The sequence below is a fragment of the Aureobasidium melanogenum genome (genome assembly GCF_000721775.1).
Source record: "Aureobasidium melanogenum CBS 110374 unplaced genomic scaffold scaffold_10, whole genome shotgun sequence".
Lineage (NCBI taxonomy): Eukaryota > Fungi > Ascomycota > Dothideomycetes > Dothideales > Saccotheciaceae > Aureobasidium > Aureobasidium melanogenum.
Genome location: NW_024470062.1, coordinates 300113 through 317252, shown reverse-complemented (window position 1 = coordinate 317252; position 17140 = coordinate 300113). Strand labels below are relative to the sequence as shown.

The 17140-nt window shown below is 51.0% G+C and overlaps 8 protein-coding genes across 8 annotated transcripts; 3 read left to right on the top strand and 5 right to left on the bottom strand.

Annotated features, from left to right (window-relative positions):
* Positions 1–885: 885 nt before the first annotated feature.
* Positions 886–1666, bottom strand: M437DRAFT_84471 (GPI-anchor biosynthesis protein-like protein; the record flags this gene model as incomplete). The annotated part of the gene is made up of 2 exons (XM_041028108.1): positions 886–1290; positions 1349–1666. The coding sequence occupies 2 exons, from the start codon at positions 1664–1666 to the stop codon at positions 886–888; spliced, it is 723 nt and encodes a 240-aa protein (XP_040879797.1).
* Positions 1667–1873: 207 nt separating this feature from the next.
* M437DRAFT_75306 (uncharacterized protein) lies at positions 1874–2700 on the bottom strand (the record flags this gene model as incomplete). The annotated part of the gene is made up of 2 exons (XM_041026399.1): positions 1874–2530; positions 2599–2700. The coding sequence occupies 2 exons, from the start codon at positions 2698–2700 to the stop codon at positions 1874–1876; spliced, it is 759 nt and encodes a 252-aa protein (XP_040879796.1).
* A 1320-nt stretch (positions 2701–4020) lies between these two features.
* Positions 4021–5781, bottom strand: M437DRAFT_66020 (uncharacterized protein; the record flags this gene model as incomplete). Its single annotated transcript, XM_041024674.1, has 1 exon — positions 4021–5781. One exon carries the CDS (start codon positions 5779–5781, stop codon positions 4021–4023), a length of 1761 nt encoding a protein of 586 aa, XP_040879795.1.
* A 3379-nt stretch (positions 5782–9160) lies between these two features.
* Positions 9161–9896, bottom strand: M437DRAFT_29038 (RhoGAP-domain-containing protein; the record flags this gene model as incomplete). Its single annotated transcript, XM_041019152.1, has 3 exons — positions 9161–9412; positions 9467–9702; positions 9758–9896. Coding segments are annotated over 3 exons (627 nt in total), but the record flags the coding sequence as incomplete, so codon positions are not given.
* Positions 9897–11154: 1258 nt separating this feature from the next.
* Positions 11155–11532, top strand: M437DRAFT_84468 (mitochondrial import inner membrane translocase-like protein subunit tim9; the record flags this gene model as incomplete). The annotated part of the gene is made up of 3 exons (XM_041028107.1): positions 11155–11162; positions 11215–11284; positions 11341–11532. 3 exons carry the CDS (start codon positions 11155–11157, stop codon positions 11530–11532), a joined length of 270 nt encoding a protein of 89 aa, XP_040879793.1.
* A 563-nt stretch (positions 11533–12095) lies between these two features.
* Positions 12096–13135, top strand: M437DRAFT_48722 (Translin; the record flags this gene model as incomplete). Its single annotated transcript, XM_041021713.1, has 7 exons — positions 12096–12182; positions 12241–12277; positions 12327–12380; positions 12432–12565; positions 12626–12734; positions 12785–12870; positions 12923–13135. 7 exons carry the CDS (start codon positions 12096–12098, stop codon positions 13133–13135), a joined length of 720 nt encoding a protein of 239 aa, XP_040879792.1.
* A 1058-nt stretch (positions 13136–14193) lies between these two features.
* On the top strand, positions 14194–16069 carry M437DRAFT_48731 (acid protease; the record flags this gene model as incomplete). Its single annotated transcript, XM_041021715.1, has 3 exons — positions 14194–14309; positions 14372–14853; positions 14907–16069. 3 exons carry the CDS (start codon positions 14194–14196, stop codon positions 16067–16069), a joined length of 1761 nt encoding a protein of 586 aa, XP_040879791.1.
* A 427-nt stretch (positions 16070–16496) lies between these two features.
* M437DRAFT_48497 (60S ribosomal protein L22) lies at positions 16497–16931 on the bottom strand (the record flags this gene model as incomplete). The annotated part of the gene is made up of 2 exons (XM_041021677.1): positions 16497–16820; positions 16881–16931. Coding segments are annotated over 2 exons (375 nt in total), but the record flags the coding sequence as incomplete, so codon positions are not given.
* Between the last annotated feature and the right edge of the window lie 209 nt (positions 16932–17140).

Here is a 17140-nt window from a genome sequence, read left to right as displayed (position 1 = left end):
GGAGTCACGGCTTGCTTATGGAAAAGTGGTGATACTCGCAATTCGATTGCTCCGGTCCCGGACGTGTCTGCGATCGCGCCTCTGTTCGGCAGTCTTTTTCAGCCGTTCGAGACCCGGAAGTTTGCGCTGAAACCCAGCAGTTCCGAAGACATCAGGAGAGATGTCACCCATGATGACGGCTAATATCAAGCACATTTTCGATCTGCCAAATTCACCGACGGAATCCATGACAGCTTTTTCTGATATGAAAAGTGCAGGGCGACTCGCAGAACAAGCATTTCATGCAGCAGCAGCATCAGACATGCGTCGTTTTGCCTGCATTCGCAGTCGCCGTTGCCTGTCATTCGCTGCCCCACGATTCTCTGTCTTCCATCAGATCTCTAGAAGCGTCGATCAATTGCTTCGTTGCAACAACGATCCGCCGCATTAATGATGCAGACGACTGTGAAATGGCATCGTTCCAATGAGATTCTTTTCTTAAAGGTTGAAGGTATTACTGATAGATGTGCCTTCGAGGCTTCAATTTGTGATCTGGAGTAATCTGGAGATCGTCTGGAGAAATTGTTTATGATATAGTAATGCCAAGTCGATGGTTCATGCGAGACATAGTATCGATATTAGTCGACTGGCGAGGCGTTTGATCTTTTGTGGTTTCTTTACTTCGCGAACCCCCCTGCGAGTTTCCTTGTTGGTTAGGCCGAGCGTCGCCTCGTAGCTAGAAGGAGTCGAGACCATCGTCGCTATGCTTCTTTGACCATCTCTTCGTAATTCAGGTCGATTGATGCTTCGCCCTTGTCTGCCTCGCCTGTGCGACGGACAAGTGGTCGTAAGCAGGCCTTGTATGCCCTGATGCATTATGAATGTTGACCGGTGCGACCCATCCCTTCATGCAATCTTGATCTTTGAGCCTTTGAGAAGCGAGCCACCCACAACCTTGCCAACCGCATACCCGATGTAAGCACCAGCCAAGATGGTGACAGGCCACTTCTGCCACTCACGGTCCCAATCCAAAGGAATGGGAATAGCACCCACCCAAGCACCAATCAATGTTCCGACTGTAGCACCAAAGACCTCATCGATAGGGGCAGCCAATGCACCCACCTCGGTCCACTTGGCAGCGTCGACACCGTGGACGTAGAACAGAGGGTATGCAGCGAGTAACGAGATGTGAAGTCCGCAGTAGAGAGTATGGGCTTGGTGGGAGGTGAGGGGAGCACCAAAAAGGATAAGGACGATGGCGATTAGAGGAGCACCGAGCGTGACGGCAAGGATGAGGGAGAGAATGCCAGGCTGTGTATAATGGTCAATGTACGCGTTCTAGAGCCCAGGCGAGCTGCGCGACACTTACAACCAGCTTGGCTCCAATGCCAGTGTCGCCCTGGTGGGTTTGGGCCATCTTTCCCTTCTTCTTTCCGCGCTGAGGCAATTGAGCATGGTTGCTTCCAGGAATGCAGATGCAGAGGTACAGTAACTGTAAAGCAGCGACACCCAGAGCTGTCTGAGGGAGGGTGTCGACAGGCTTCTCGACCAGCGAGGGGAACTGGTAGTAGAAAAGGCCGAGTAGGAGCAGCGGGTGCAAGTGTGTGTAGATGGGTGACACGCCGTCGTCCCAGCTCTCAATGGGATGAGACTTGAATGTCTTTGTTTTCGCTTCTGTTGTCGCCATTGTGTGTTTACGAACAAGCAACCTACTCCTAAAGAAAGTGTTGCTGCTTGGACATTTGTTTGGATATTGAAGCCTCGGCCGCTCAGGGAGCTTCAGCCTCTCTCCGAACAAAGCCCGATACTCATATATCGCAAGACATTACTCGCATCCTCTAAACATATCAATAAGTTCATGAATCCAATATTTGAATGAATGCATCATTATCTTCTACATTCCTGATCGTAGAGCTCCTTCAAGCCACGTCACGCCGGCTACAACGCCATCGACAATGCGCACCTTTGATCCTTGACCGTGACCCAGTGTCTCAATCGCTGCTTCTCTGACCATGTCACCGAACCCTGCCATACCTGCGCATCCAAGACATACCGCTCCGACCGGGCCTCCACTATCATCTCTCAACAGTCTCGCCACTGCCTTCTTCATACGGCTACGGACCTCGACTGGCGACGTGTCATGCAGTTCTGTGGCATTGAGCCCCGTTGTCTGCACTCCAGCAAATGCCGCACTGCCCTCGGTGTTGTCCTCGACACCTAGATAGTTGTCCACAGCTTCGCGTAATGTCGCTTCCCATACCTTACCCGTGCTCACAATGCCAAATCGCTCACCAGGTCCGATTGCCTGTAAGCTGCTGCTGATGGATGCTTCAAAGATACCAGTCACCGGCTTGCGACGACCAGCAATCTCCGGTCTCGCCTTGAGTTGTCCGACCAGGGGATGTGCCGAATAACAGCAGACGAGGAAAGCGTCATGTGTTTCGAGCAGCGGAAGTAGGGGTTCTAAACAATGTCTCGCCGACTCTGCCGCATCGTCTTCATTATTGATCGATGCTGGTCCTGAAGGTGCCGTGAAATATGTGTGTTGTGTCTGCTCGAATTTCCAAACTCAGACATTGCTCTTATTTGTCAATGGGCTTGTGGCGATGTGATAAATACCGATGAATAGCCCAAAGAATCAACCAGCGGCTTGAGCGCATCTGTCATGGATTTCGTCGAATTTGGGTTGATGATCAGGATCTTTCTCAGTGCAGGAACCATCTTGTCGTTTGTTACTATGGTTCTCTTTGGAGAAGAGGTGCAGAGTCAGAAGTACGACTTGGATTGTAAATTTCTGCACGACCGTCTACTATCAGGTTTGCATGCGCCTGTGTTTGCGTTACTCGATATAAATGACCAAGAGGCTGCGAAGACCGAACGCTCCGGCTCAAGTCGGACGTCTCCGCTGTCGCTACGGGCAGGCTTTCGAGGAGGGCTCTTCAGCAACGGATGCGAACGACTGAAGGCTTTTGCGCGTAGGACGTTTTCTTGTACTGATACAAGACCCCGCTCAGGTGAAGGGAGCTGTGACTTGGTCTGGTGGTCATCCGCCGTCAGCCAACGCTCGGCGCCTTGAGGCTCAAAAGTCTAATGGTACACACCTCTTCTCAGTATCTTACCCGTTCTTTCCCTCTCGTAGCATAATCCATAACACCCGATTCACCGTGCCTTGTCTTGAAGCTGCTTAGACATGCCACCTTTGACAATTGGGATGGATGCAGTTGTGCTTCCTTCTATATCTACATCAGCTCTGCCCAATGTCAAGCTTCATATATATACCAACCTGACATTTTTTGGATTGCCGACAATGTCTGTAGGTTGAGCATTTCCATTGTACGGCTCCTAGACTGCGACAAAATCCGAAATGCTCATGTTCTCAAACATCTTGACATCTCCAAGGCCAGTTCCTTTGTAGGCGAGGTACATGCCAATGGGAGAGATGCGCGTGTTGCGGACGGCTCGGAACAGTCGAATGTAGATGATGCGCTTGAAGGTTGCGATGACCATGGCAAGGGATTCAGGTTCGTAGGTGTAGGCGTGAATGCAGATGTTGCTCATACATTAGGTGCGACTTCAATGCTTGGTTGCTAAGCAGGGCGTGGAGAGGTAGTGGTGCGATTGTGATGAATACTTGAAGGACTAGAAACCTCTGAAACGGAGAAAGTCGTGAGTTGAGTCAATGAGATGGGTAGGGCCAGAGTGGTCGTGACTGCCTCACACTGAACTATGTGAACAAACTTTTGAAACCGAGGTTCATGTTTTCAAGTGGACATGACTGCAAGTCAACAAGATAGATAGAATACTCTCATCTTATACCAGAAACACAAACATTACGCTTTGAAGCGTCTAGATGCCCCCTTGAACCAATTTCCCGCTATGCTGAATGGTAAAGTACAAAACGTTAAGGAGAGTCGTGATCGTATAGTCGAATAAAAAAACAGAAAGGAAATCTCAACCTCGCAGCAACATATCTACAAGACATCAAGTGTCTGTATATCCTTTTTACATATTGCTTACGCATCAGTCCAGGGGAATTATGCCCTAGAGCATGTAGGCAAAGCCGAGGGCACCACCGACGACAGCAAATGCACCCTTCATATGGGCGCGAGATGCGCTAGCAGCACCAGACTGCAGGCCAGGAGCGGCAGTGTTGGTAGAGCTAGGGCGTTCCGAAGAGGCACTTGCGGCTTGTGCACCACCAACAACCGCCAACGAGGTCACAGTGCTGGGTGCGCCGTCGGGCAAGGTAGTAGTCATCAAGACGAGAGAGCTGACTCTGCCACCACCAGGAGTGTAAGTGGTGATGAAGGTAGAACCTTTAGCATCCGTAGTAGTGATGACTGCTCCACGAGAAGCACCAGAGAGGACTACGCTGGCGCCGTACTGATCGGTAGTAGTAACAACCTCAGAATCGCTGGTAACACGAGTGCTGCCACTTGGCTCAGGTGCATTGACAGAACTGACAATGTCTCCATTCTGGTTGACAGCTACGCTAGCAACAGCCGATGTTGTTGAAAAGGTTGAGCCACGCGAGTCAGTGCTGACGACGACAACACCAGGGAAACGAGCAGAAGTGGTCACAGCACGACCTTGTGAGTTGGTAGTGGTGTAGGTCTGCTCGACACTGACGGATGCAGATGGCTGGAAAGCCGAAGTAGTCTGGACCACGGTGCTTCCATCGTTGTTGGTGCTTGACAGAACAACAGGGACAAGGACACCAGAAGCAGTCGAAGCAGCGGTGGCACTGCTAGAAGCAGCAATCTCGCGGGAAGCGGTGGCCGAGCTCTCAATGGTGCTTCCAGCTGAGTTTGTGGTGGTAACGGCGACAACGGTAGGTGCGATAGAACTGGCGGCAGAGCTCTGTGAGGATGCGGCGGCAGAGCTTTCGGCAGAAGAAGAAGCGGCTGCTGAGCTTGCGGAAGAAGCAGAGGATGAGTCCTCAGTGGAGGATGCTATAACTGATGAGCTACGTCCAGACGAAGTTGCACCAGAAGAAGGGGATGAGGACGGTGAAACAGAAGAAGCATCAGAGGTCTGGGAAGTCTCGCGGGTAGAGGACGGAACAGAAGACTGTGCTGCGGAGGAGGACGCAGCAGCAGAAGAACCAGAGCTCTGTTGGGAGGAAGCAGAACTCTGGGCGACAGAGGAGGTCTCGGAGGTCGAGGCCTGGGAGGAAGAGACAACAGACGAGCCGGAAGAGAGAGCAACAACAGTATCCGAGCTTGACGTGGGGGAAGCAGAACTTAATGCAGAGGAAGAAGCGGACGACAAATCAGCACTGCTCTCACCTCCTGTGGTGCTCGAAGGAGCTACAGACGATCCAGTAGTTGATGCAGGAGCACTGGTTGTCGACGGAGCTGATGTCTCTGTGCTCAAGGAAACGGACGTTGTGCTTGAATCGGTAACGAGAATGGCCTCGGTGCTGGTCGAAGATGCCTCAGTCGAAGAGGTCGAAGGGACGGCGATGGCGGTTGCGTTGTCGGCGGAGTTGTCCTGTCTCTTGCGTAGTTCTGCTCTAACAGCGACATCGTGCTTCGCAATCTCGATGAGACGCTGAGCCAGCGACGGGTTGTCGTTATGGATATGCTCCATGGCTCTGTGGTCCTTCTCGAATACACCAGCCTGATACTTTCCTCCTAGATGTCCAGACAGTGCGGCATGGATTGACTCTTCAGGTAGGCGACCCAAGGCTTGCCTAAAACCGCCAACATCTGGTGTGTCCTCATGGTTATCGGTAAAGTCGGCCAGCGCAAAGCCAGTAACCTGGAGTCCAGCGAACAGGAGTGACCGAATCGAAGGCATCGCGTCGCAATGAATAGCGGAGGTGTGCTTTGGACAAAAGGTGCACAACCTTTGAAGGGGAAGACGCGTTAGAAGAGGAATAGGACGGGTGAGACAAAAAGTACGGATACGTACAGGATCAGCTATTGTGTATAAGCGAACGTGTGGCTGACTTATAGCTCCACGATACGATATGAGGCTTATCCAATCGTAAAGCCTCCTTGAGGTCTTGGAGATTTGCTTCTGCAACGACTTTTGCAACGACGGTTTCAGAAGACGGTTCAATAAGGACGACTTTCAAAAGCGAATGAATGTAGGAAGAGATGGTAAGGAAGAGCAGTGCTGCAGGTGCTGCAGGATATGAAGGGCAAACCTGGAAGACTTCGTGCACTGGGACGGCACACGCTGGCAGCCGTCGAACCTTGAAAGCTGCTCGGATCGCAAGGCCGGCGAAGCCTCGATGAGCTTGGCACCATGACGGCCACGATCTCTGGCACCACGCGAACTCAACCACACTGCGCCCAGCCCGTCCAATTGGGCAGTGCAGTCCAAAAATAAAGCCGTGCTCTCAAACGCTACTTCATCCTACCGCTCGCCACCCAGCTATACCACTCCCTAACCAGCGCGGTCAGACTAGCAATGAGTCCTGTAGAAACCATCACAGAAGCCCACGCATACCACCATTGCGTACGCCACGCGCCTTTGGGCTTGAGGACGCACGGCTTCCCGCCTATCCGTCGCTCAACGGACATGACGTTAAGCCGCGCTTCGTTTTCTTGCCGTTCGTGCAGCAAAGACTTGGTCCACATTGACTGACTCCCCCAATTGTAAGCACTTGTTTAGAGGCCGTCTGATCCTCCACTGATCCTCCTCTTGAAACACGAGGCAAGCGCGCCTTGCCAGCGATTCAAGCTTTCGATCACGTACATCAGTTGGGGATGCCTATGCCTTGGCCTGGCTCATCGCTCACCAAATACTCCACCTCGACGTGATACTTTCGCTGTCTGGTGGGGGCATCTCCTTGGCCTGCTGGCAGCTGCTCAACAGGCATGCTGACGCGAGTTTCAGCGAGCTTAGCTCGTAAATCTCGTAAGAGACGTCTCTAGACAAGGTTGTCGATCCTGCATCTTCTGCTTTTGATTTGTACACGATTCCTTGTTCCTGAAAGACTGCATCTGTACTCCGAAGACGTTCCCCGAGGCCCGCGGGCACTTGCTCACACATGGTGCTTTGATGTACTTCTGTACCGCTATGAATAGTGCATTCTGCATGCATAACCTGCGAACTGAGAAAGCAAATAACACTCTGCATGTTGTACATGTGGCTCTCACCATGTGTTCGGGAACCAGAATGAATTTTCTCATAAAAAAGTGCTTCTCCCTGGAAAGGGACCCTATGATAATTCGAATTGAGAAGTAAAAAGTGGCTGTTGAATGCAGTATGTTAACAATTTTGCCCAGTTGCACAAAACCCAAAGTGTTCTACCGTGCCTCCTTTTCCTTGTCCAACAGAGGGACAACCATCACTTCATAATCCTGGCCCTGTCTGTGCGTTTTGTACCTGATGTCCAAGAGCCTCCAGTCACTAGGTTTCCATCCTCCCCACACCAAACAACCTAGGTTTGAGCGTTCGGGGCAGACTCGAAGGGCTGCATTTGCTTCGGCAGAGTATTGTTGGTAGACTCGAGTTGAGTCATTCCTGAGCCTTGCGCAGCGACTTGTACTTGACCTTCGCTACTTGTGACAGGAGCAGCGCTGCTCTCAGTCTGTCCAGGAAGCTGTGGGTTCAGGCTTGCCAATGGTGAGGCACCATGTACATTGGCAGTGCTTGTCTCCGGTGCAGCTCGTGGTGCTGCGGGAGACCGTTGTCTTGATAGTTCAACACTCTTTCCTCTGTCCGTCGGCATGTTGAGACTCTGCCTGGAATCATTGTGTTCCTCTTTCAAAACCTTGATCGGCGATCGCGCCCTTCTTTCTGCTTCACGCTCTTTGCGCTCACTCAACTTGCTCCTGATCCAACTCATTGGTCCTTTCTTGTTGTCATTGTCAGACAACACAGATTCAGGATCCGACATTACATGGCTGTCCTGGAAGCTACGCCGATTTTGCCCAACGCTTGAACTGCTGATAGTAGACTTGCTTTGGTCTGCGCTGTTCATGTTGCCAAGATTTGAATTTGTGCGAGCATGGTCGTTGCCTTCTCGACTCTCTGCCTGCCTTGAAAATCGCCAGCGGCGTTTCTTTTCTGGTTTCTCAGCAGATGACGGAAACTGGTCTGTGTGATCTACGTCAGAAGCATCGGTCACATCCGTAACATCGGTGGAATGGTACGAATGTACTGGCGACACAGTAGGTCTGAGAGTTGCATCAGTCTCCGTCCGCTGCGGAGTCATGAATTTGGGGGATGTCTGAGCCGTGGCATACGCAGAGCGGTCGTTGCCATACTCAGTGACATAGTCCTGGGCGCGCGAATCATATACCGGGGTCGTTGGAGAAGCAAAATAATCGTTCAGAGAATCAGGTTCGTTTTGAAGAGAGTGAGCAGAGCTGTGAGCACTAGAGAGTGTACTTCCAGGAATACGCTTCTTTTGTAGCTTGTTAGGCTTGCGGCCTTCCCTTCTCTCGCTGTCACTGCCTCCTCCAGGCGAGGGCTTCAAAAAATCCAAGATAGCGCGAGAAGGGGTGCCAGAAGGAGAACGGTCAGCAGGATTTAGTCTTCGGTCGCCAGTAGGTGAAGCGATGTGCAAAGGCGTAGTGCTGGATTGAGTGTGTTCTCTTTGCAACAATCCCATGGTCTCTGTGCCATGAGTAGCAAGAGGGGTGGTTGCTTCGCTAGATGATGCAGATATGACTTCGGGTGCAAGAGGTACAGGTTGAGAAGGCTGAACAACTGAAGAGGGCGTAACGACTGGCACCGATGTGGTTGTTGGGAAAGCCAAAGCAGGTGTGGGAGCAACAGGAGTACGTTCTTCAGAAATGCTGTTCTTTGCAATTGATGCAGTGTCAATGACGATAGGAAGAGGACTGGGTCCAGAACCAGGACTGGGAGTAGGTGGCTCTGAGCTTTTCTCGCGACGGAAATGTGGAGATGCGCCATGCTTTGAAGGAACAGTGTTGCTGCGATGGATACCGCCAGAATTAGCAGGACTGCCGAGGGTAGGTGTGACATGGCCCTGAAGATGTCCAGAGCGCTTGGAAGCTCTGGAGGATACCGAAACATTCCTGCGAAGATTGCCGAACAGGCGGACACTCTCGGCACCGGCACTAGCGTTAGACGATGAGCGGCCAAGGAGAGTTCTTGATCTTGCTGGAGTAAGCGGTGATCCTGGCGATTTGGGAGTCGGAGCGCCGCTCTGAACTTCCTTGACCGTCTTTTCGTCAGCAGCCGTTCCGTGCATGCCGATCAAGAACGAGTCTTGGTTCTCAATGAGGAAAATCAGGACATCTTGGCTGAGTCGATACTCGGGAGGAGCCATATCGTGCTGGGGATGCGACAAGAGGCCAGGCTGGAAGATGGCAGCAAGGTTGGGTGTAGTCATTTTGTTGAGGTCCGACTTGGAAGCGAAGACTGCAAGGAGATCGAGGATATACAGGAGTAGCTGGCGGTTCAGAGGCGGCAATTCAGTGATGAGGTTCTGATAGACACGGATAGCCTTGCCAGCGTCGAAGTGGCCGATGTTGGGAGCTTGCATGTCCATCGAGCCAACAGCTTGTGCTTGGTGATTTCTGAGCGGATCGCGGAAGCGTTCGTAGAACTCGAGAGGGATGATGGGTTCAGGCAACTGGTTGAAGTATCTGCGCAGGATGTTGGCGGCATCGTGGACGGTGTAGCCACTCCAGTCAAGGCCCTTGCCGTAGCGATCGGGAGAGTCAAAAGCAATGCGCAGTTCCTTGATGCGCTTCTCGGATCCACTCAAGCGAAAGATGCCCTCAACATCAGTAGCTATGGCCGCGGTTAGCATATTGCATGTGTGATTCTGAGTATGTTGTTGACGCACCCTTCTCTTTCAAGTAGACGCCGCATTTGGCGACGACTATAGGGACATAACCATAGATATAGCTCTGGCCCTGTTCGTTGAACAGCGAGATGGCGACATTTGCGTAGCGGATGCTGGTTTGGAGCGGGACACCGAAGATGCCTTGGGGAGCTACGCGACAAGCAACGGATTAGCATGTGAAGGCGACGACACAACAGGGCGCTGCGCAAAGTGTGCGAGACAGCAGGGCACGGCGATGGGGATATTTACGCTTCTCTTCTTGGACTCTCTGAGGCGTGGCACGCTTGAAGTTCTTCCACCACGAGGTCAGGTCGCGCTTCGACTGGACGGCCTCGGCGGACGAAGCGGTCGTGGTCGGCGCAGGAGGTGCCAGGGTCGCGCCTGGATGCCCGCCGGACGGCATGGGCATGCTCGGCGCTGGTGTAAATTATGCAGGCCCGCCGTCTTGCTGCGTGGTAGCTCTGGCTGGGCCAAAATCAATAACAAACGACGTGGATGTTCGCAGAGGTTATGTATGCACGGAAGAGCGAGGATGAATCAAGAGACCAACGAAGTCCACAGCGAGGACGGACTTGGCGGCTGACTTTCCGCTGTTTGAGATGAGAGAGCGGTTGCCTGCCTCTCCTGCTTTGTCGCGGCTACATGGACAAAACACCCGAACATCGCTAAATCACCCAACACCAATGAGAAATGACGCGCCCTACAGAGTCAAAGCAGGTTTGCGCCGGCTCAATGTCTTCGTCGCTGTATTTCTGTTGCGACGGCCATTATATTGTTACACTCTTGGCACCAGCCACCCAGACATCACACAACCATGCCAGTCGCTCTGATAAAGCTACTTGTAGAGATCTGGAGATGGTCCAAGATTGTGGAGTAGGTAGGTGCGGAGCAGATGAGGACTCGAGCTTGGGGCCATCCACGCTATATACAAGCCAATCTCACCGCGAATGACGACCTGTGATGATTTGCACGAGAGCATTTGTTTATTTATAGCCCGCCTAAAGGAGCGAGCCAACGGCCATGGCACTGCATGCTGTGACGCTGTCGGTCGTGGCTGCACGGCATGGCTTCAGACTGATGGGCAGACTGGCACCGAAGTCGTCACACACAGTTTTCCAACCACATGACAAAACAAAGTCTGCTTGTAGTCTTTCACTCCAATATGTGAATAAGTTGTGCACCGCAGATCGCATCTGAGGGCAGAGAGCGGTCAGAGGGGCAGGTTTGGAGATGCTCTTGAAGCGTGACGCCCGGAAAGGTCCGCACGTGAGTGTGGATTGAGCTTCCGTCGTCAGTCTTGCAGCTTCGTAGTTGCGACAGAAAGATTCATTCAAGCCTTGTATCAAGACCACATCTCTGTTCTTCTACAATTCTTCGACCTCTTTCACACTGACAAAATGGACGGGTATGTCATGCCTGATTGCACTTGCCCAAAGTATCCTCTGACCATGGCATAGTCTCAACGCCAACGAGCAGCGCGAACTCGCCATGCGCATGGAGAAGAAGCAGATGTCGCAGTTCATGAACGTATGTTCTTCTTCAGCCATGCTTCGATGTATCCCTTGCTGAAACTGCCACCTCAGATGTACAGCAACCTCGTCCAGCGTTGCTTCGAGCACTGCGTCGATGATTTCACCTCGTCCAAGCTCTCGTCCAAGGAGGAGGGTTGCACCATGCGCTGCGTCGACAAGTTCATCAAGGGCTCTGAGCGCCTCGGCCAGAGATTCCAGGAGCAGAATGCAGCCATGGCTCAATCAGGTGGCCTCATGCGATAGATCGCCCCTCTCCCTTCCACTTTTTCACCACCTCGATACCACCCTCTACTCGATGACACCATTGCTGCGTGTAGCAGCTTGTATCAGAAGAGAACGAAAGATATGAACTTTGAGCCACATCACGGCTTCGGAAATATTGAGGAGGTCCACTCTGTTCGATCCTGCAAAGACCAGAATGGGGGGCATGTAATAATACATGCTTCCGGCCGTATATCTCTACCAGAGCATCTTGCCTGTCCAAAGGGCACGACGAGCAACCAAAATAATACAAGATTCCACTCATGCTGTATGCATCTCACCATTTTTTTCTCGATGCCGAGTATGTCTGACCACTATGGTGCACTGAGTTCGCAGGCGAAATGTAGTTACTGTGCATCAATAAAATTCATCTTCACTCTTACGAACAATACCAATTGGCTGTGCATTGAAATTCTGTTCGTGATTTTGTGCTGCGCAGATTACCGTGATGATGTAGTCGAAGCTTTTGCTCTCCACAACATTTGCCCACCGAAGCAGCAAATCGACACTTCTCAAACACCATTATACAACACCACACGATCAAAATGTCTGGAAGCACACAAGGATTGCTGCAGCCTCAAATCTTCGAGAGCTTGCAAAAGAAGATCGACGAAGAGACTGAAGTCAGAGAAGTAAACACTCCCAACCCAATTTCATGCGTTTCGTGCTCTATACTAACCAATGCTCAAGTCAATCCGCGAGATTGTGCAAACACTTGAAAAGCAAGGTCAAGGTCCCAGTGCCCGACCGTAGAGCTGTATGTTGACATGTGGCAGATCGATCAACACAGGCAATTCTTTCCCGCGCACACTCTTCAAGCAAAAACGAGCGTCAGTGACACTTACTTGGTCGCGAAAACACTTTTCCTAACCTCACGGTAGTTCCTGCTGTCGTTTCTTCGGCTCAAGATTCTATCAGCAAGGAAGTTGAATCTATCGTCAAGCTTTCAGATGCTGCTTCAAAGTATCCTTACTACAAGTACAATGGCATGTGGACAAGACATGTACAAGACGCTGTTAGTTTTTGGTTTCAAAGTCTTGCTCGTTGTCAACTGACCTCTTCTTCCAAACCCTAGTCCTTCTCGATCTTGTTCTGTGGCTACCTCGGTGGCTTCTCTGATATTGGAGCTGGATCTCAGGATGGCCGTCTTCTGACCCTCGAGGAGGTTGGCCAGATTATGAACAGTAAGGAGACCAGGGTTTCTCATCCAACAACAAGATCTGACCTTCTACAGTCCCCGTCAACGTTAAGGACAGAGACGTCTTCCATCTGACTATCGAGGAGTACCTTCAGTCGTTGATTTCTTTGGTTGATGAACTTGTGAGTCAATTGGTTCGTTGTGTGTTTATAAATGTTCTAACATCCATCACAGGCACGTCTCGCTCGCAACAGTGTGACTCAGGGTGACTACTCTCGTCCTGTTCACATTGCAAAGTTCATCAAGCACCTGCATGCCGGATTCCAGATTTTGAATCTCAAGAACGATTCTCTCCGCAAGAGATCGGATGGTATCAAGTACCGCGTCAAGGAAGTCGAAGATGTTGTGTATGATCTCAGCCTCAGAGGCCTTGTGCCCAAGGAGTAGAAGATGTAGCACGTAATAGTGCTGTACACAGCCCTAGAGCTTATCTACCCTTTATAGAGCCAAGGTTACGAGACGCTCAAGAGATAGCCATGTATCCCATGGTAGAGTTCTTCTGGTGCAAAAGCATAACAGGCTTATTGTCATGCCAGGCATAATACCAAGAGTCACTCGTAGAGTCGTCAGGGTTTACTATACGATCACGTGAATGTCTCAACCAGATTGCTTCAGAAAGAAACCAGTTATTGGTTGTTGATCATGCTATGTTCCAGTGTTTCAGCGTCTCTCGGTCCAATGTAAGGATGCCATTCACTGGTATGATTGGCCAAATCTCTGCCCTTTCGCTAGCCAAGCTTTTCTATTTATTCCCAGACCGTCCCGTATTCGGCTGGACCAAAAAGGGTCGCTATGACGAAGCCAAGCAACGATCTTTGCTCGTCCGTTGTTCGTGCATGCTCGTGGTTCTGCGAACGCATGAGACGAGCAACAGATGATGCTCTTGAGATCGAGTCAATGATGTCTGACAGGTAGGATTTCTGCAAGGTACTGTACTGTACTTCATATCCTAAGCGAGGAACACCTTCTGCGCTGCGTCTCTCACAACCACCACCCAAATACATCGACCACGATCGGCTGTCAGGGCATCCGTTATGAGGGCCAGAGCGCAATAGAATCCGGGGCCGCCGTTCTTCCAAACAGAGTTTCGCTGCCTTTTCACTGAGCGACGTAGAAGCTCAGAGTCAAGTGGTGTGGCTCGCCGGTACTGCCTATTAGGGGCGAGGAAGAGAGAGACAGAGCAGCTCGTGTTCCTTTCCTTCTTTCTGTTTCATGTCTCTTGCGATCCCTGCTCATGGCCTCATCTCTCATTTTCACATAAGCAAATTTTAATGGTCTATCGTTCTGGTATCCTTCTCTGTCGACGTCCGTGACATCTCGTATACAAAACACACACATCTGTCGCGCCCGAAAGACTGTCACGCGCTCCTCCGGTCATGCGCTTCCGAACCGCAGCGCTCAGCGCTCTCTTCCTCGAGTCTGCCGCATCCTACGATTTCTCTGATATGGCAAAATCGATACTTCCTGCAAAAACTTTGGCCAAACGCGCAAACACGACGGATATTCCTTTGCCCACCAATGTAGAGGCATCGCAATACTGGGATGGGGCCGATGGACCTTGGTATGATCGCAGTCTTGCGACAGGGCAGTCAATAGATGGGACAGAGGCTGATATTGTGGCAGGTCTTCATTCCCTCTCCAGGTTGGCACACCGGCGCAAGATGTTCGAGTCTTCATTTCGACAAACGGATACACAACCTGGACCGTACGGCCACTCGGATGCTCGGGTATGGCATCATCAGTATCTGGATGCGAAGAATCACGCGGTGAATTTTTCTTAACCAACGAGTCTTTGACATGGGTACCCAACTCCATCTTTCAATTGGGTTTGCCAAACGAGATGGCCTTGGGTCTAGATGATGAGGCAAACTATGGGTTCGATACCGTCACCTTGGGATGGCAAGGCTCTGGCGGCCCTTCAGTACAACACAGCACTATCGCAAATATGGCTTACTACCAATTCTGGCTCGGAACCTTTGGACTCAACCCACAACCAGCCAACTTCACCACCTATACAGATCCTCAGCCGAGTTTTATGACACAACTGAAGAGAAACAACACTATTCCGAGTTTGAGCTGGGGCTATACTGCTGGCAACCAATATCGTGAGTCACGTACAATGACAAGAATGATTGTGGCAAGTGCTGATGAGCGACAGGCTACTCCGGTGTCTATGGCAGTCTTGTACTTGGCGGTTACGACCAATCCAAATTTGAGCCAACCAACTTGACAATACCCTTCGGCCCCGATGTCTCAAGAGATCTCCTCGTTGGGGTACAGGCCATCACAACATCAAACCATATCGAATTGGCAGAGCCGTCCCAAGCTTTCTACGCCTTGATTGATTCGACCGTTGCTTATCTCTATCTGCCGGAGGTCATCTGTAGCGCTTTTGAGGAAAACTTCGGTCTTGTCTGGAACGACACTTACCAATATTACTTAGTCAACGACACTTTGCACAAGCAACTATTAGCAGACAATACAAGTGTCACATTCACCCTTGGCCAGTCAGCATCAGGAGGACAAACGATCAACATTACACTTCCTTATTCAGCCTTCGATTTGGAACTCGCCTTCCCGTATGTGGCCAACTCGACTCGCTACTTCCCTCTAAAGCGTGCTGCCAACGATACGCAATACACTTTGGGTCGGACCTTCTTGCAAGAGGCATACGTTGTTGCAGATTACGAACGTCGTAATTTTACAGTCGCTCCTTGTGTTTGGCAGCAAAATGCAGCATCCGAGATTCACACGATCTTCTCTCCGGACAGCAAATTCTCCTCCGATGGAAGTGGTAAGAGCAGTGGTATCAGTGGCGGCGCTATTGCTGGTATTGTGATCGGTGTGCTTGCAGTCATTGCCATCCTCGCGGCAGCTCTTTGGTACATGCGTCGCAAGAAGCAACAAAAGAAGTACGCAGCTGTCGAGTTGGAAGCAAAATCCTTCGCTGCAGCAAAAACATCATCTGATCCTTCGTCGCCCGTGAAGGAGGATCCTCATGCAGGCGTTAATACACCCACTGGAGGCGAACTCGATAGCTCGAGGCAGATTCATGAAATCGCTGGTGCGAGCAAACCTAATGCATCCGAGATGGATGCACCATGGCGTGGCGAATTGGATGCCGCTGGTGGCCATCACGAGTTCTATGGCAAGCTACCGCAAAACACCTTTGAAATGGAAGGAAACAACGAGCCTATCTTCGAAATGGATGCCACGGCGACACAGTTACATGAGTTGGAGCCCGATACCAGGCGCCAGAGTTGGGACTCGGGCGACGATAGAGGAGATGAAAAGAGGTATCTGCAGATGCAAGGATACTGAGTACAGCAGGCTTTCTTTTCTTTGTACATGATTCTAGATTGGGTGTACAATATGGCGCACATTTGGTGGTATGATCTTTCGTTCAAGCGGTGATATCAATGGGAGGATTTTATGGATGGAATCTTGTGGATAATACATCGAATACATGTGTACATGACAACGTCTCTTTCGAACCCATTCCTACGTTGCTCACATTTAGCTCATGGGTCGCCATCATGTGTTGAAGGTAAATGAAAGCGCGCAAGACCATTGTAACACAGAACACGATTTTCAAATCACAACGACAAAAGGCAACAGATTTTGCGGGAAGAGATGAATTGTTGGGGTATCTAATACGATATCAACCCATCCATGAGCATTCCCTCAAATGGACGAAAAACTTTTCTTTTCAGCAACTCAAAGATTTTACAAATTGAGGCGAAAAAGTTTACTCGTCATCCTCCTCCTCGTTCTCGCCAACGACGTTGTAGAAGCGGAGCTCGTAGACACCCTTGGAGGTGGAGACGACGCGGAGCCAGTCACGGAGCTGCTGCTTCTTGAGGAACTTCTTTGTCAGGTACTTGAGGTAGCGACCGGAGAACTCCTGGTGGGCGACGACCTCGATCTTGCCGTCGTTGAGGTTGGTGACGGTGATGCGCTCGCCGAGGTTACCGGTAAGACCGTCAACCTTGATGCGGGACTGGAGGAAGGTGGTGAAGGCAGAAGGGTCGAAGATCTTGTCGTTGGTGGGCTGGGAAGCGTTGATGATGAACTGTTTTGGAGATTAGCGATTGCGCTTCTTGTCTAGACATCCTCAAAAGGATATACACACCTTCTTGGTGACCTTCTGGTTCTTCTTAGCACCCTTGGCGGCGGTGGGCTTCTACATTGAAACTAATCTCAGCCTACTGCAAGAAGCAGCAAAGCGGTTTGGATTCTCAATCACATACGGTGGCAGCAACCATTTTGACGGTGTTGGATTGTCGTTGGGGGGTGGAGAGGACGAGGAGTTGTAGTGGGCGCAAAGAGATGAATATCCTACGCTTGAGAGAAGGAAGAAAAAAAAGGGAGCCCGCACTTTGCGCGCTCTGG